The sequence below is a fragment of the Pangasianodon hypophthalmus genome, chromosome 20 (assembly GCF_027358585.1).
Source record: "Pangasianodon hypophthalmus isolate fPanHyp1 chromosome 20, fPanHyp1.pri, whole genome shotgun sequence".
In the NCBI taxonomy this organism is placed as follows: Eukaryota; Metazoa; Chordata; class Actinopteri; order Siluriformes; family Pangasiidae; genus Pangasianodon; species Pangasianodon hypophthalmus.
Genome location: NC_069729.1, coordinates 13,121,946 through 13,142,125, shown reverse-complemented (window position 1 = coordinate 13,142,125; position 20,180 = coordinate 13,121,946). Strand labels below are relative to the sequence as shown.

The 20,180-nt window shown below is 37.7% G+C and overlaps 1 protein-coding gene across 1 annotated transcript; it reads right to left on the bottom strand.

Annotated features, from left to right (window-relative positions):
- Positions 1-369: 369 nt before the first annotated feature.
- hrh1 (histamine receptor H1) lies at positions 370-19,754 on the bottom strand. The gene is made up of 2 exons (XM_026932905.3): positions 19,648-19,754; positions 370-2,877 (listed from the first exon to the last, which is right to left on the bottom strand). Exon 2 carries the CDS (start codon positions 2,784-2,786, stop codon positions 1,191-1,193), a length of 1,596 nt encoding a protein of 531 aa, XP_026788706.1. The 5' UTR covers positions 2,787-2,877; positions 19,648-19,754; the 3' UTR covers positions 370-1,190.
- Positions 19,755-20,180: the final 426 nt, after the last annotated feature.

Genomic DNA, 20,180 nt, shown 5'->3' with positions numbered 1-20,180 from the left:
TTACCCCATCAGGGTCAATATTTGGGGAACGATCAAGCCTCTGCAGCACCTCTGATGGTCTCTGGGCTATTAAATGTTAAACAAATAAATGGCCAAATGCGGAGCACAAAGCAATCACAGCTCCATAGCTGCATGTTTTGAAGCCCTGATAACTGCCTTCCTGGTGCCTTTTTGGTAACTATCAAACCACCAGAAGGATAAATTGTCCCTTTTTGAGCATGAAAACCATGAAAATACAATTTAAGTACAATGTAGATATCAAGAATAAAATATGCATTAGGATAACATTTATTTAAATTTATCATTAATTGACCAAAGGTTTTATCCAAAGCAATGTTCACACTTCAGCTCTTTTATATTGACCCAAAATCAAGATACAGTTTGGAAGAAGTTCTACCTTCAGTGATGATGCTTTCCCCCAAATGAGCCCAGAATAATTCCTGGTATAGAGTCAAGTGTACAGGCAAGTCTAAAAATACACTTACAATTGTTGGGCTGAGCAGTTGATATCATTTGCTTCTGGTACTAAGATCCAAGTTTATTATTCTGTTATTCACCTTACAGCATATTGTTCAGTAACTACAGTGAAACTAATTGTAAAGGTATGTAGTTACGAGAGAGGAAAGTAGGTTGGACCCAGCACCAGGGCCTGAGACTTAATGAGGTTAAGCTTGACATTGCGGTTGTAGCTACTAGTTCTTACCTTTATTTACAAAACAGGAAAGTAAGGTAAGTGGTTCTGTGGCAATCATAAACAGTTCTATGTACATGTTTCCATGTTATTTACACATTATCATTCCATAAAACCTCAAATAAATTTGTATGATGTGCAGACAAGCACATTATACCTGCAAAATGAGAAAAAAGCAAAAGACATAGACTAAACAAAGCCTGTTCAGTGAAAAAAAAAACAAAAATCAAACCTTAGAACCAATAAAACTCACTGAGAATTTATTAAACATTTACCATCAGTATTTGTACTGATGCCTTAATCTGATGCAGATTACAAGCATACAATAACACTGGCTAGCACCAAAGATATAAGCCAATTAACATAGGTGTTTAATATCATAATAATCCAAACAAAGTCTACAACCCTTAAAAATACACATTTACACACATAAAGGCAAAATAACTATGTTTACATAGACATACGCAGCTGCTACACATTCACTCTTTACAGACAAAAATCACTGCTTGATACGAAAGATCTTTTTAAATACTCTTTTGAAATTCTCATTGCAAAGTGGATAAATAAAGGGGTTCAGAGTGGAGTTGATGTAGCCCAACCATATAGTGAACATGTGGAGGTCATGATGGACGCATGTGTTGCACAGCGCCATGACCATGAAGGTGATAAAATACGGGATCCAGCACACCAAAAAAGCTCCGATGATGAAGCCCAACTGCCTCACCGCTTTCCGTTCTTTATGAACGCGCATGTTCTGGACACACTGCTTGGACTGTTCGCAGAATTTCTGCCATGTTTGCCTCAAAGTCATAGTGTTGCTACCGTCTATCATTGGCCCATCGTCATGCATCCATGACCCTTGCGATACAGGTGACTGTGCATTAGCATCATCGTTACAGAGAATGGTGATGTGTTTGTGAACGTCAGTGTTGGGTGTTACCTCACAAATATTAGCAACCGAATTTGGCACTAATACATTACAGTCAGTAACAGATACAAACATTTTGAGATCTGCATCTTCTTCATGTTGCAAAATGCCCAGAGGTATAGATGGATCCTTTGAAGGTGTTTCAGAATTTACCTCCTGGTTTACTGATGAAACCTCACGGGGATCCCTCACAGTTTTCTTCTTAGGTTTTGTAATCTTAAAAAATGAGGTTTTCCTGTGTTTGGATTTTTTATCACCCAGGGATTCACCGTTCTCCTCATTGGTGTCCCTTGAGTTGTATGGCTGCTCCAAAGTATACTGATCCAATATACCTTCCTTTTGAGAGTAAGTCTGCAAGGCCAGATTCTCTTCCTCTGCCATTTTACAGAATGTTCTCTGATGTTTTAAACTTTGCACATTTATGCCTTCATCTGCCACCACCTTAGCAATAGTGACACTCTCCCATTGCTTGTAATGTTCTCGCACAGCTATGAAAATTTGCGAATAGAACCATAGCATCAGGAATGATGGGATGTAAAAGTTGAGAATGGCGGTCAGCACTTTAAACCATGTGACGAAGCGGAAGTCCGTGTCGCACTTGCTTTCTAGCTCAGGTTTCCGATCAACATTAGCAAACATCCTCCATCCCAAAATGGGAATAATCCACATCATGGAGAGAAGCCAAGCAAAACAAATCATCAGTGTCGCTCTTCCCCGTGTTCGATATTTCAGATACCTCAGTGGGTGCCTAACAGACTGATATCTGTCCAGGCAAAGGATAAACAAACTGAAAATTGAGGCCGTGCTAGCTACATAATCCATTACCAACCAGAACTGACAAACCACACGACCAAGTTTCCATTCATCCTCAAGTAGATAGACAAGGTTTAGTGGCATTACAGTTGCCCCAACTATTAGATCTGCTAAAGAGAGGCTGACGATATAAAGGTTCCCCACGGTATGTAAAGTACGTTCCTTCCTCACAGCAAGAAGAACCAGAATGTTCATGATGGTTGTCAGGAGACACAACATGCCCAGAATTATCCCCAGCACTGCATTGTTCACATGATGGTGGAGGGAAAGAGATGCATTTAAATAGGTTGTAAAATTTAAGCTGGCATGGTCTTGCAGGATTTTATTGACTTCACCGCCCGTCTTAGTCTCCATTGGAGTATTCTAGTATTGTCACCTGATGTCAAAAGTCTGGATAATGGTATCCACCCAATGGTCATTCATCGATATTTCCATAAGTGAATTCCTAAAGAAAAAAAAAAAGCATAACATGTTAGTAGGAATAATAGTGTAATAGTCATGTTGGGCACATTTACAGTATTTATAATTACAGGTACATGAGGGTCCAAAATCTGTGTCCACTACCACAAGGTTATTGCTCTTTACTCATGAAAAAAATCCAGACCTTCTCCAGACTATTTTCTGGCTAATTTTTAAAGATTATAATTGTATTTGGGTGATGCATCAGGTGGTGCAGCTGGTAGCACGCTGCCTCACAGATCCAGGGTTCCTGGTTTGATGCTGTGCTTGAGTTACCATCTGTGGGGGGGATTCTGTGGATTCTCCAGTTTCCTCCCACCTACCACAACATGCCAGTAGGTGGCTATGCTAAATTGCCCTGAGGTGTGAATGTGTGTGTGCATGGCATGGCGCCCTGAGATGTACCGGTGTCGCATTCAGTGTGTGTACCCACCTTGCTCTTAGTGTTTCTGGGATAGGCTTCAGCTCCATCAGGATAAAACAGTTACTGAAGATGAATGAATAACTGTATCAAAAAAGGGAAAATATTTAGGTGGTAGGAAACCAGAGAACCCGGGGTAAACCTACACAGACACAGGGGAACATACAAAACTCCACGCAGACAGTAACCCAAGCTCAGAAGCCACCCGTGGACCCTGAAGCTGTTTGGCAAATTAGAAGGTCATGGGTTCAAACCCCTGAACTACCAAGTAGCCACTGTTGGGCCCATGAGCAAGGCCCTTAACCTTCTCTGCACCAGAGGTGCTCTATCATGGCTAACCCTGTTCTCTGACCCCAACTTCCTAATAACCTGGGATGTATGAAGAAAATGATTTCTTGTAATGTATAAGTGGCAAATAAATTTCTACTTCTAATTTAGATACAGTACTGTGCAAAAGTCTGGCACATGCAAAGAAATGCTGTAGAGCAAAGACGCCTTCAAAAATAATGAAATTAAATGTTACTACATTATAAAAAAATACTATAAAGAGCAGTAAACAGTAATAAATGAAACAAAGTCAATATTTGGTGTGACGATCCTTCGCTTTCAAAAAAAATTGTAGTCTCAGGTACAATTAGTGCAGTTTTATAAGGAAATGAGCTGTAAGTGTTACTGAGCATCTTGCAGAACCAGCCACAGTTCCTCTGGAGACTTTGACTCTCACACTTGTTTCTTATTATTGCAGCAAAACCCAGCAGCCTTCATTATGTTTTTTTGTCTGAAAAGTGTCTCTTATGTAATGTGCCGCTTTCTTTACTGACACACAAACATTTAATTTTGTGCTTGTAAACTAATGTTTGGAATCTAAAATGTTTTTGTACTGAATCAATAATGTAGAAGTCATGAAATAAAAATCTATAACAAAGTTTAGACAAAGTACTAAAAAGACAAAGTTTGTCCTTTGACAAAACACAGGGGCAGCATATCTGGGACTGTTGCAATATATTTTTGATCTAACTGAATCACATTTTCAGGCCAGAGCAGTGAAAGATTCTGGCCTCTACTGATCTGCTGATGGAAACAATGCGTGTGCTGGATGCCGTAATAGTAACCGATTTAGGATCAGACTCGAATTACTGTAAGCCTTTCTGGGTTTTCTACATCAAAATATTGCCATGGCTTTTCTTTTTCAGTGACATATTTTCTCACTATCTCTCGATGTAGGACATAATAAATACCTGAATATTGATTTCAGTATTTGACCCGCTTATATGGTTAAAACTGGGTGTTCGAATACCCTACTAGAAATACGACACAATTCCAGCATAGAGGGAAACAGCTTCCCTTTTTTGGGATTACATATTGTGGTGATCTCACTGATTCTATTGCAGAATGGATCTGAAAATGCAATCTGAGCCGATTGTGTTTTGGTTTTCACAGTCCTCCACTTGTCAATCAGGATGGGACCACAGCATGCTAGGTGGAAATAGTGGCACCTTTTTTTATTTACATAAAGCTATTTATAAAGCCTCCCAGTCTCTGTGAAGATGAAATGTGAATACTAGTACACCAAATGACAAATGCAAGTGTTACTTTTTGAATATGAATATATATAATAATTACATACTATATCATATGAGAAATTTTTGTTAAAATAAAGACATACCTTGCCATTTTACATACTGTATTAGAGTATGCATTTGAAATCAGGGCTAGGATACAGGAAACTATACTGTAGCCTAGAGAAACCTGGGGACATGATAAGTATACGGAAGCAGGAGCTCAGGATTTGTATAAAATCAATGAATAAGAATTCACAACAGTTTTACAGAAGTACGGATGTAGATTTCGTACATCCACTTCTGGGTGATGTCCGATAGCAGGATTATAAATCATTATCCTTCAATGGTTGAAAACTATGTAGTCATACAGTAGTATGTGTGTGTGTGAGAATCATGGTCTTTATGAATACAGCAGCAGTTCTTAGCTACAAGTCTACAGTATCCAAGTGAGATTATCCACTGAAGCAAGGGAAACTTGGGCATAACCTGTGTTTGGGAAGTGCAAAGTACACGGACAAACACAGGGGATCATATACACTGGTTGATAAGAAGTATCATGCCTAATAATAAAATTAAAAAAAAAAAAAAAAACAATTAATGATAGGTGATAGTGGTCAGAGTGGAGCAAGAGCAGGAGTGATGAAACCCAGGAAACAGGAGTACACAGTGAATGGAACAGGTGGCATAGAAATCATGCAAAAGACATCTTAATATGATATTCAAATATATATCTGAATTTCATATGTGAATTTCTTAAATAGCAGCAATTCATGTTTCTCAGTTGTAACATAATTTTATAAAGTATTAAGTACCAATTGTGCAAAAAAAAACTGTACTTGATAACTGAATTCTAATGAAATAGGATTCTTGGTAGTGGACTCTGATCACATAAAGATTTTAATGAGACCTTAGTTGTGTGTATGAATGAGCTGAGATGGAAATACTACAGGCATAATTGGCATGAGTCATCACGAAAGCTTTAAATGTCATGCATCATGTTCGAAAGCAATGCTATTATATCGAGTTTACTTGCCATCACCCTTTACCATAACAGGCACCTAGTGCAAAAATAAAAAGAGACAGATAGAGATCTTGCCTCGTTGCTAAGGAACGGTCTCTACACACACTTCACTGTCCACTAAAATGTTGACAGTCACCTTAATTTCTACCTTCTGCCTCCTCTCACACTTCGCACCCTATTCAATCCCAGTGGGATGTGACCTTGCCCTTCGTGTTTTAGCTTGCCATGCTGTGGGTCTTTTAGTTGTGAGGTCCTTTGTATTCTGGACTGAAGGAGATCAATGAAGTTTCACACATGCCTTGATTACACTTTTCAAAAATAAATTACATTTAGCACTCTTTGGTTCTGTCTAGCACCCCTAGGTGTTGTGAAACATCTGGGGTTTCGGCACTCTGCTTTATCACAGAGCGGTTTTAAATTGAACAACTACTGATAGAGTGTTGCCTGTATAATATAATATCAGTCTCTGCTCACTTCCAAATTCATATCCATTCCCACATATCACAGGAATGCACTCATCTGGGGTTTTTGTAAACATTTTGGAGTAGATATATCGTCTAAGGCTCAGAGCTTAATCCCAAACTGCTGTGGGCCTGCTACAGAAAATGCCGACTCTGATCTGGGTGATGATTTGTTGAATGTGCAAACTTTGTTGTATGTTGCAACATACAACATCTTCTTAATGGGTTTTTGTAACAAATGCCAGCCAACAAGGTGCTGAAAGGAGATTTGTTAATCAAAAAGCTACATAATATACCACCCTCCTTCCACCTGAAACAAAGAAAAGAGTGTCCTTTCTACAAAACAGTATTATGCAATAATTACAATTTAATAAATTATTTACTATTTATGATTTTGAATAAATATTTTTATTCAAAATGATTTTGAATGATTATTTATGAGTTTTGATATATTTAAATACAAATAGCTCAAATTATTTTTACACAGGGTATTCCGGAATTATAGGAATGAGTATTAGTTTTTGATCATTGATGAAATAACATGGTTCTTGGTAGTGGACTCAGGCTTTTAGACTCTGCCTGATATCAAGGTGTGGCAGAGGGGGAGTGGTCAAGCGTCGGCTGCAGACGGAGAAGAGGCGGGTTTAACCAGCAGATAACATGTGATGATTCTCACCTGGGTCTTATTACTGTTAGCCTACTTATGTGTGTTTCTTGGTGCTTTCAGTGACTGCCATGACCCAGAAAGAGAGACAGAGAATCAAAGAGAGAGTCTCTTTTATAGCCCATAGCTGGCGGAGCTTGCACCACACACACACACACACACACACACGCATGGAGCGCGATCTTGAACTTGAATAAGGCGAAAGCCAGGAGCCAGTGATGGCCCCTTTCGGATTGTTTTTTTTTTTTTGGTTTGGTTTTTGTTGAGTTTTTGGAAAGCGACTACATCAATATTTGACTCCAATGTGGACTCAGTTCTTCTTCTGGGTTGCATTTTTTTGGTTTGGTTTTTGTTGAGTTTTTGGAAAGTGTGCTGAAACACTATGGAAAATTAAAAGTGACCCCACACACACACATGGTTCCACACAAGTATTTTCAATAAATTAGTTTTATTGACAGACAAAATACTTCAGATATTTGGAGCAATGAAAGTGAAATGAAAGTACCCTTGCTCAATTCTAATCTAATAATATTTACTTTACTGATTACTACCCATTACCATAATAAAAAATTAATAGGCCAATGAGCAGTAGTGGTTTAGCAATTAAAGGAACACACAGCCCAAAAATTCTATGTAAATTCCCATAACCCCAAACATAGCCGATCAGCCCTGAGATGTTATGTGTCAGAAGGTTGTTTCTTTACCTTAGTCCTGGCTCTATGAGGCTAATCTAGCTAACAAGTAAAGAAAGTTAACATGTACCGGTGTATCATTATACAAATAGCATGTTTAATAATCAAACTCTTCAAACAAGACATTGATTGGCCGAATCATAGCATTTGTACTTTTCAGAAAGTAGTTTCATATTAAGAAATTAAATATACAGCTCATATTGGAACAGCCCTTAGAAAAAAAGGAGGTAAATTTCATAGGCATTTTAATTTTACAGACATTTGGTGTGCTAGGTTTCACAGATGGTGTTCCTTCGTTATGATTCATTCATTCATTATTCACTGAATGGCACACATTCACACCTAGGGGTAATTTATCATAGCCAATCCACCTACCAGCATGTTTTGAGAGCTGGGAGAAAACCGGAGAAGCCAGAGGAAACCCCATGGCCACGCAGACCAAGCACCACATAGACAGAAACCTGAGCTTAGGATCTGGGGACACTGGAGCTTTGAGGAGGCAATGCTAGGAGCTGCACCACCCAACGCTTTGATTTGAGACCCAATGCTAGTTTGTTCAAGGGGGAAATTTGTCTATTTTTATTGTTGAATTCCTATACTAGTGCAACATGTCAAAATAGTGAAAAAGAGTAAAAAAGCACACGCACTCTCAATTTGAATGTGGCTTGTTAGAATGTGAATCCCAGGGTCATTTCAAAATAGTAGCACACAAAATACATCTTCATAGTTAGACCAATATTTCTAATATTAATTTGTCAGATAAATGAATAGAACAAAAGAGGATATTATGAGCTTCTCTTGCAACCCTATTTGTAAATCAAGCGACCCAATGTGGATCGGGAAGCCTAGTTTGGGAACCCCTAGGTTAAAACATATAGATAAAAGAGTACAAAAGCTCACAAAAACACAGTCGATTGTGTTTAAATTGTGATCGAGGTTAAAATACGATCGATTGTGCAACAGTGTAATTATTTTCTTTTTTCTTCAGGCCCACTTATACCAAACATGGATAGATTGATTTACTCTGAGATTCAAAGAGTTGGCTGCCATCATCCACTTAATGAGTGTTAAGAGTTATTAGCCTTCATCCACTTAATGAGTGTGAATCAAATGAATAAATGAGATACTATGCCATGCTCTTTCATTATCACAAATACAAAAATGGTCAGATATTGTGTTAAGATATTACTGATGGAAGCTCACATCATCATCATCATCAAGTTTCCATCTTCCCCCGTGAATGTGATATAAATATTCTCTAATAATGCAGGCTCACACTTTGCCTAACTCACACCAACCTCCTGTATCTTCTGAGCAGCTTTTGTAATATTCACACTGCCTTGCCAGAGTATCATACAGTGTGAAGTAACCACATAAGCAAAACATTTTGAGATACTGAACAACTCAACAAAGTGGTTTGAGATGTGTAATGACGTAAGTATGCAGTTTGTACAATACTAAACTGGTGGCTGTAAACATCTCTTGCTTGTTATTACTAACAATAGCCTCTTAGCTCCAGTGCAAACTAAAGAAGCAAACTAAATATATCTGATTGACTACATCAATATTTGTTCATATTTGGTGTTAGGAGAAGACTGTATACATTTAATTTTTTAGCTGAAATATTCCAGCAGAGCACAACTGACATGAAGGTTGTCAGGGAAACCATCAGGCAAACTGGAAGTATCAGGCAAACCAAGAGATTTTGGTGTACACAACACAAGTGGACTCCAAAGTGCACTCAGTTGTCTTTCTGGACATTTTACCAGTTGATGAACTCTCAGACCACTTGTTATTCACACCACAACTTCTTAAGAAGTCAGAGCCCAGCTGTGTAACACTGAATTATTGATAACGTCATTCAAATGGTTATTTTACCATGATGCTATGATTTGGCTGTGGATGAAAAATGGAGAATGCAGAAACCAGTAGTGAAGTGAAATACCAGAAGCATCTGGGGAAAAAAGTACAGCAACGAGAAAAGGAACTTTGATGCACAACTATCAAAACCAACTCATGCTTCATTCCATACTTGTGTCTTTCATGTAAGTGGTTACAAATACATGCATACATTAAACCCTGTTTATTACAACAATAATATACTGTAAATATTATTCCATGCACTGACATATTATTACTACTATTACTGCTGCCTAACTACTTAAGCTTATTAGCATAATGGCAAGTGCCATAGCACCTCTATTAGCAATCATGTTGCTACCTAACACTGCTTACTTACTTACTTACTTGCTGACTGGGACTACACAATCCCAAACCACAAACCAAAATGGGAAAGTAGCACAACATGAATCAAGTGGATCACAAAATGAACCACAAACAATCCATTCTCAGCCCACCTCTAGAGACGGTCCGGTCTGAGTACAGTTTGCTTGTGGGCCGATTCAGAGCGGTCGGAGTTCATTTGTTGCTAAATAAAACTCAATTTGCCTCAGTTAATAAATTTAAAAAATAATAAACAATAATAAGTAAAAATAAATCAAAAACACCACCACAATATGTTAAAACCTTTTAGGCAAATGACCCCAAATGGACATTATGAATTTTCTGCGACCCCAAGGCTTGGCCATCCTACATTTTTATTAAATTCCAGATTTATAATTTAGGACTACTGTAACATCTGCTCATTTTATTATATCAGTAACATAAGTGACTAAAAACCAAATATTCCTTATACTGAATTACCAGTCTAGTGGGAAGGGTAAATTGCATTTCTTGACACACCTTTTCAAAAAGGAAGTGTGTTTGAAAGGGTGAATCTCTTTCTGCTGTCACGTCCAACTTTGAACATAAGAAGTACATAAGGGATAAAACATGACAGGGTGTGCTGTTATAGGAAAATAAGCCATGCCAGGGTACGGCTTCTGATATGGCTTGACACAAAGCAGGGGGCGCCTGGTTTATACTTGACATGTGACTTTGTGTTTGTGTGCAGAAAGCAGCGGCTACACAAGCGGCATTGTTCACACACTCACTTGCTTATCTTATGTACATCTGTAGGATCAAATGCGACATTCACCTGTCCATCAGGTTTCCAAGTGTAACTGTAAAATATTTAGCAATTTCATGCACAGCGACGTTAAACACTACATTCAAAAGTATTTACTAATCTAGAAAATCCAGAAAACTGGTACACAATAGACCTTTCAGTAGGTTTCAAGACTACATGAGAGGTTTTTAAAATTTCAGCACAAACCATAATAGTGTTTGTACACAATAAAGGTCTAGAATAGTACATAAGTATGTGATTTGAGACCCAACGCTAGTTTGTTTAGCCGAGGTAGATGGATGGGGAAATTTGTCTACTTTTATTGTTGAATTCCTATACTAGTGCAGCATGTCAGGATAGTGAAAAAAGAGTAAAACAGCACACACACTCTAAATTTAAATGTGGCTTGTTAGAATGTGACTCCAGTGTCATTTCAAAATACTAGCACGCAAAATATGTCTTCATAGTTAGAGCGATATTATTTTGTCAGATACATGAATAAAACAAAAGAGGATATTATGAGCTTCTCTTGTGACCACATTTGTAAATCAAGCAACCCCACGTGGGATCGCAAAGCCTAGCTTGGGAACCCCAGGGTTAAACCATATAGATAAAAGAGCAGAAAAGCTCACAAAATTGCAATCACTGTCAATTGTGTTTGAATCATGAAAGAAGCCAAAAAATTTGATTGCGGTTAAAATATGATCAATTGTGCACCAGTGTAATTATTTTCTTCTTTCTTCAGGCTCATGTGTACAGAACATAGATAGATTGATTTTACTCTGAGATTCAAAGAGTTGGCTGCCATTAGCCTTCATCCACTTAATGAGTGTGATACAAATGAACAAAGGAGATGCTGTGCCATTCTCAAATTGTTCCTCTGTGTTTTTCTTTTCATAAACCAACAAGACCCCATGGTCCTGTTATTTACATCATAATGAAGTCTGAGACAGTGATTGATGAAGTTTCCCTCACTGAAGAGGTTAGATCATTGCAATAATATTTGTCTGCTGCGGTTTTATTCTCCCTCATATTTAATGGCCTACTGCTGATAATTCTTTACACTATGCTGTGTGTACCTTATATCAATAAAAAAAGTATAAAAATAAGTACAATAAAAGCCTGCAGTGGCTTCCTGATCACTTGATAATATTTAAACCACTATGTCTTCCCTCAACCTGTATGGTCACTGCCTGTCTAATTTCTTTTAAAGTATATCTGAATATAACATATGGAATGTAATTTCAAACCATTACATGTAATATGTGTAGAATAATTCATTCATTTATCATTAATAACCAGTTTTTTCTGGGCAGGATCAGGGTGGATCCCTGCAACACAGGGCACGAGGTTTGGACACCAGTCCATTGCAAGACTCATGCATGCACACACTCATTCACACCTAGGGGCAAATTTAAACCTAGCCAATCCACTTACTGGCATGTTTTTGGGAGGGGTTAGGAAACCAGAGAGCAGATACAGGAAGAACATGCATAGAAACTCAGCAGACAGTAGGATCAAACCGCAGACCCTGGAGCTGTGAGGCAGCGTCACTACCTTCTTTGGTACATGTAAGTATGTAGCAGTCATTACCAATATCATGACAAAATGGTAAGGATATCATAGTGAAATGAGAATTTATTAAGATATTTAATATCAGTACATGGTCAAAAAAAGAGATAACACCAACGCAAATAATGCCATGAGTCATTTGTCTGGTATGGAATAATTGTGTGCAGACACCTTCATTTCTCTGGAAGAAATCTGCAATAAAATAAGTCAGATTTAACTATAGCAAAGGTGAATGGGTGCATCTGCTCTTAAGAGAGCTCATTATTAAAGAATGCTGCCTGAAATAATGTGTCAGATAATTCCACCCACGTGAATCTCTGACCACATATAAAATATGTAAAACATCTGAAAAACCATTTGTACATAAAGTGAAATAAAACACTCAAGATGTGATCGATGTGTAGACTTTCAGCTTTATTTTAAGAAGTTCCACAAAAATATGGCATTTACCATTTAGGAATTACAGCCATTTTCAACAAAGTACCTCCATTTTCTGGGGCTCAACGGTATTTGGACAAAGTGACATAATTGTAAATATAACCATCATTTTAATACTTGGATGAAAATCCTTTGCAGTCAATGACTGCCTGAAGTCTGGAGCCCATGTTCTCAAAACTCAAATGCTGAGTTTGCTCCCTGGAGATGCTATGCCAGGCCTTCACTGCAGCCACCTTCAGTTGCTGCTTGTTTGTGGGTCTTTCTGCCTTCAGTCTTGTCTTCATTAAGTGAAAAGCACGCTCTATTGGGTTGAGATCAGGTGACTGACTTGGCCTTTGAAGAATCTTCCATTTCTTTGCCTTCAAAAAGTCTTGAGTTACTTTCACAGTATGTTTAGGGTCATTATCCACCTGCACTGTGAAGCGGCCTCCTATCAGTTTTGTAGCATTTGGCTGAATGTGAGCAGAGAGTATAGCCCTATACACCTCAGAATTCATCTTGCTACTTCTGTCAGCAGTCACATCATCAATAAACACCAGTGAGCCCGTTCCACTGGCAGCCATACATGCCCATGCCATAACACTGCCTCCACCATGTTTGACACATGATGTGGTATACTTTGGATCATGAGCTCTTCCTTTCTTTCACCATACTTTTCTCTTCCCATTATTCTGGTACAAGTTAATCTTGGTTTCATCAGTCCAAAGAATCTTATTCCAGAACATGGGAGGCTTTTTTAGATGTTTTCTGGCAAAGTCTAATCTGGCTTTCCTGTTCTTGAATGTTACCAGTGGTTTGCACCTTGTTGTAAACCCTCTGTATTTACATTCATGAAGGTGTCTCTTGATTGTAGATTTTGACAATGATACCCCTACCTTCTCCAGAGTATTCTTGACTTCTGTTGATGTTGTGAAGGGGTTTTTCTTCACAAAGGAAAGGATTCTGTGATCATCCACTTTAGTTGTCTTCCGTGGTCTTCCAGGCCTTTCAATGTTGTTGAGCTCACCAGTGCTTGCTTTCTTTTTAAGAATGTACGCAACTGTTGATTTGGCCACACCAAGGTTTTTGCTATCTCTCTTATAGATTTATTTTGTTTTTTCAGCCTAATGATGGCCTCCTTCACATGCATTGAGATCTCCTTGGACTTCATATTGGTAGCTCCAGTCGAACAGCTGCCAAATGCCAACTCAATACCTGATGTCAACTCCAGACATTTTATCTGCTTCATTTGTCTTGAAGTAACGAGGGAATGGACCGCACCTGGTCAATTAACTTCTTTAAGTCTACACTCTGATCACATCTTGATTGTTTTATTTCAAATCCATTGTGGTGGTGTATAAAGGCAAAATCACAAAAACTCTGTCATTGTCCAAATACTTGCGGACCTGACTGTATTTGTACTAAATACCACTTCGTACATCCATCTTTCCCCTCTCTTCTTCTCGCCTAAGGGTATAACGCAGTGCCACTATAGTACCTATCTGTTTAGTGCTCCAAATATCAATACGTCTTTCTGTATTTGTATTTTTTTGGTCTCAACTACAGATGTGTGTGGGAGTATTCATTTAATCCATCTCAGGGCAGTTATTATTTTGTTTGTACCTGTCTATGATATTTTCGAACAAATTACTTGTTAAAAATAAACAAACTAACAGCCTAATTTAAACCACTGTGACCCTGTCCAGGCAGTTACTAAGGATAAACTAATGAACTCTTTAAATACAATGAGCAGTGCTGCACATTCATTTTAACGAACACAGTCTTTGTCCCACGAGCTTCATATCTCCATAACTCACTCGTCCACGCATCAAAGTAAAAACCTCCTGCTGCAATTTTTTTGTTGTGTCCCACAGGATCCCAGTCCCAATGAACAACTCTACACAGGAAAACACAAACACAGGTGCTGTTCTATACTGGGTTTAACAACCAATTCAACCGCACTGACTGCACACTGAGTCTCAGCTGCCGATTCAGGAAGTAAGGAACAAATATCGTGACTGATTATGGTAGCATATTCCAGACTTTATTCAATTTAAATTCTAATTTGAAAATGCTATTTCAAACATGTATAATTGAAGACATTCAAAGTCAATTGCAAAACATATTTACAATTGCATTTTCATTAACAGCAATTTCATTTTCAGTGTCTAAACTGATATGATTCTGCCATATTGTAAAAGCAATAGCAATCCTTACATTTCTGGCTGCACTTTCTCCTCCTTATGCTCCTTATGCTATGGAAGGGACTTTTTGGTGTTTTAGTTGAAATGATGAAATCAGTGTAATCTTTTGGTTGTAGTGTTGAAAATATGGAGATCACAGCAACAATTGTTGGGAAACACTTGCCAACCAGCTTGAGGATGTTTCTCTTGTTGCAGGAAGTGAAGTGATCCTTGACCAGCTAGGAGAGTTTGTAGCTGTCACAAACACAAACGTGATTAATGAAGTTGTCTGTGTGAACATGCTTTGTGAAGTGTCCTCGACCTGGTTCAAAATGAATAATTAAGCAATTAAAATGGTTGTGTAATTACCCTTAAACCTACTATTTCTGCAAATTTATGCAAACTGCTTTAAGTTTGAGTTTTGTTAACTTATTTGGGTTTACAGTTTTTTATTTTGATAATATTGTTACATAATTTTTTTTAATTTGGCTTTGGCTATCAAATGAAGTGATGCAATTATATTTCTCAGGTGCCAGCTACTTATCTTTCTGTTATGAACCAAAGCCAAGTCAAATGATCTGACTAAAAAGAACAGGAGTTCACAATTTTAGAATCATTTATTTAATTACTAGTTTGAGGGCCAAGTCAATACATCACCAGATGGGGTCAAAAAACATGTCAAATCCAATTCAATACCGATCCAGAGGTTTTGGCAAATATCAGAGCTATAATAAGTTTGAAGATGGTACATCCTTAACCGAAACATTGTGAGAGCTATGAAGAAAAACTCAAAAACAACAGTCACCAACTGTTGGAATTTGCAAATAAATACAGAGATAAACCACAAAAGTTCTGGAGAAAGAAAAGATCTGCTCATGGTCTAAAACATGCAAGCTCATCAGTCAAGCATGGTGGAGGTTGATTCATGACTTGGACTTGCATGGATGCTTCTAAAATGAACTCACTAATCTTTTTTGATGATGTAACTCATGATGGTAGTAGCTGAATGAATTCAGAGGTCTACAGAAACATCCTGTCTGCCAATTTACAGAGCAATGAATCCAATCTAATTGGGAGGAACATACAGTCATGCAGCAAGACAATGACCCAAAACACATGAGGGGGGGAAAAAATGGAGTGTTTAAGACTGGCCAAGACAATCACCAGACCTTAACCCAACTGAGCATGCATTTCACCTCCCGAAGTGTAGACTGAAGGGAGAAACCCCCCAAAACAAACCATAACTGAAAGATGCTGCAGTACAAGCCTGGAAAAACATCATAAAAGAAGAATGCAACAGTTTGATGATGTCAGTGGTTCTCCAGCTTGAAACAGTTATTGTAAGCAAGGGATATGCAACTAAATAGTAAGTGTTATTTACTTTAAGACTATCTGTTCCTATACTTTTGCTCACCTAGACAGTGCACTCCCCAGTGCCGGTCCCAAGCCCAGGCCCTAATCTGCCCTTATTTATTAGAAATTTGTCTCCTTCTGACAGCTGGTGAAACACTCCACAGTACTTATTACTTATTAGAGTGTACAGTTCATTAGCATGCTGCGAGTGCTTGACAGACACAGCAGAGGTGGACAGACGCAAGAAATACATATAGCACATGTCAAAGTGGATGTGGAAGAATGATAATTAACTTATAAATCGGTTTTATAATTTTCTATGTATTTTGGGTGAGACTATGATGGGTTGGACAATGTCAACTGAATGGTACCAAAAGTACCTATTATAACCTCAGAGAGAGTGGGCGTTCAGGGCACCAGCATATACTGTAGACTCTCTCGACACATTTATTAAGGCTAAGCCAAAGAAGACCATGGTTTAGAAATGAAACGTCACCACCACATCGAGCAACACAGAAGTTATAAACACGCAAAGTATACGGTAAAACCAAGGTAGAAACAAACAAGGAAATAACCACAAGGACAGGAAACTGTGACCATATAAGGAGAGTTTTGGGAAAACATGGACAGATGGAGATGCGTGTGGAAGTGTGATGGGTACATGGAGAAGAAATCAGGTTAGCTGTGACAGTACAATTTTAGCATAAATTTGTCACTGTTTCATAAAGAGGCAACATACAAATATAATTTTTTTCATGTCTACCAAATAATTTTCGCATACAAGTCACCCAAATATGTTTGTGAAGACAGCTGTATGTTTCTATACTGAATAAATATAAATTGTTGGCTTTTATCCTTATGAAGAAATCCAGATTCTGTAAATATGAAAAATAGTTTCTGTATCAGTAACTTATATTACCCAGAAATCGATGCTAATTATTGGCCATAGGCTTCCAATATTTGCTAGCTATGTTTGCTTCATATCTCCAGCGCAAAGCAAAATTTAGATTGTGTGTATGCATTTGAATAAATGAAAAATGTGTGTAAATGTGATTCTCATCTGAACATTTCTTCTTATTTGTCGCTTGTGCAAGTTTGCTATGCTAGCTTCAAAGGACTATCAAAGAGCATCTGCTGTTTTGTTGTGGCAATGAATTACTTGAGATTGAGTCTATCAGTGTTTTTTTCATTCAAAGCAATACAAGCATGAAATCAAGTGGTTAAAAGGGTAAAGGCTGCTCTGCAAGCTAATGTGAGCAAAAAATAACATCCTGCAGTACAGTGAACCCTTACTTCAGAAAGCTCTTGCTCTTTGGGTAATTTTCACCTGCCAGACACATGTGATAGCCTTTTCTTCATGATACAATGTTCACTATTTTAATTTTCTCTCACTGCATTCAGTCTCAATTGAACTGGGCATGGATCAAACATGATCTCGATGAATTTTTACTCATGAAGCATACTGCGTTCACAAGAGAGATATGCAGGTTAATAAACGATAATGAGTATAATTGTTCATCTGCTGCTGGTACTGAAATGAATGCAGCAAAAAGCATGTGTCTAAAATCATTTACCATGGTGAATTAACGCAGTGTCGAATTAACATTGAGGGTTGAATTAATATCTCAGTTCCTGTATGTCAGTATATAATAAGTATGTATTGTATCTAGATTATCATTCAGTTACTCATCTATTGTATTACTTAGTAATGTCCAAAACATATTGTTTTAAGAAGAATATAATAGTTTCATACAATCATGTAGGTGTTTAGTCAGTGCTGTACATGCTAACTGAATGCTACAGGATTAATGCAACGCACTGTTGCAGGAAAATAGGGTAATTTAGGGTAATTTTTTTACTAATTCAATTAAAAAAAAGTCTTACTGTCCCAAGATTTAAGCACTGCACACTAATGACTACTCCCTTAAATGAAAGGACACACACATACAGAAATAGATCAAGGTTTAAAAATGTTTAACTAAAAAATATTAAACTAAATAAACTATAACTGTTGTTTCTATGCATCAGCTGTACTTTTTGTTGTCTTGTTAAAACACAGTTTATTTGATGGTAGAAGTATTTGGTTTGTGATGTCCCAAATATTTGACTATGTTACATCAGGAGTTACAGCAGGCTATAAACAAGTCCTGAGTCTACACATCTGTTCAGTTATTGAGTGCTCCACAACAACGAGACAGAGAACAGTCAAATTTCATATCCAGATAAATCATTTATTACTTTGAAAGATCACATGCAGCTCTTGTTGATTTTATTGATATTTTATTTATAACTAAGCTATTTTTGCCCATTAGTCAGACTGTAGTTGCCAGCGTCCGCACCACTAGGGGGCCTGGATGGACGAGCTACAAAATGTAGCTCTCAGCATAAATACTGTAATAGCTATTTCAACCCTACATTCTCAGAAATAAAGGTACCAAACTGTACTTTTTAGTGTGTATATATTTTATACCTAATAACGTGAGTACCTAAAACATAATTTAATCTGAATCCTAATTGGTACCATCAAGGGTACATCTTCTGTATTCTGTATTTAGTGTGTATCATTCACCTGGTAATGTGAGTACCTAAAAAATAATTTACAATAAATCATAATTGGACCTTAAGGACCACTGAGGTAATTTTTTAAAAACTAATCAAAGCTACATCACATGCATCTTCGCAGATAAAAGATTAGGAACAAAACACACCACCCTTGATGGTACCACAACCACAACAAGTAAAAATACAGTTCCTTGCCTTTATTTCTGAGAGAGCAGATGTCAGTTGAGCACAGGTGTTAATGACGTGTAACAGTTAATTCAGCACTGAAGGTGTTAATTCAATACTTCTGTGCGCTCATTTTTCAATACTGGTAATTGCTTATTTTTACCTCCACACTCTTAGAAAAAAGGTACCTTTCCTTGTCACTGGAGTGGTACTCTCAAAGTTACATATGTAGTGTACCTATAAAGCTTTGTACATTATTCATAACAGTCCATTTATGTATTTGAAATCTTTTTTAAAGGTGCACTATATCCACATATCCAGTGAAAAATACATATTAAAGGTACAGAGGATAAGGAACAATGTAGTACTCTTCTTTTTTTTCTGAGACGGCATGCACTTTATTCCACAGAACACCTGTGCATACGAATATTATACATTCAGAAATAATATATTTTTAAAAAGGTAGTATTTTGATTCTCTATCATTCTATTAAACAACTACAGATGCAGTATACAGGAGACTCACCTCCAAACTCCAGCTGCCACCTGTAGAGCGCATGCAGAACAAACTGAGCTTTTACACTATTTCAGATCCTCAGTGACCTGATTCTCCCCTCGTCAACAATATGCCGTTTATCCAGCAGTTTATTAATAACCTTATTAAAAAATCATCTTACCGTGTAGATGAAGGACAGCAGTGGAGTCGGAAGGAAGCACGCGTGTCTCTCTTTCTCTCTTTCTCTCTCTCTCTCTCTCTCTCTCTCTCTCTGTCTGTCTCTGTGTGTGTGTGTGTGTGTGTGTGTGCGAGTGTGTGGAAGGAAACACTGTATCCGTCTTAGGGACCTGCTGCTGGAGTCCCTTACATTTTTCTCTCTCCCTCTCTCTCTCTCTCTCTCTCACACACACACACACACACACACACACACAAGAACCTGCTTACTAATCTCAGTAATACATACACACCCAGCACACTGATGGTAAATTATCCATCTGGTGTTTTATTAACACAGCAATGGCTGAAAAGCTGTGATGAGTTAAATCTTGCATTTAACCTCTTACAATTTTGAACACACACCTTTGCCTTATTGTACTTGTGAGGGCCTTCAACTGACATTACTAATGGAGCTAATTAATACAATGCCTACAGCTAAATCTAAACCTAATCTTAACCTCAGTAACCAAAAGGCTCTTATAGTCAATTTACATAATA

What these genes read in the sequence shown, in the direction of transcription:
- hrh1 (XM_026932905.3), bottom strand. Translation starts at nt 2,786, where the DNA reads ATGGAGACTAAGACGGGCGGTGAAGTCAATAAAATCCTGCAAGACCAT.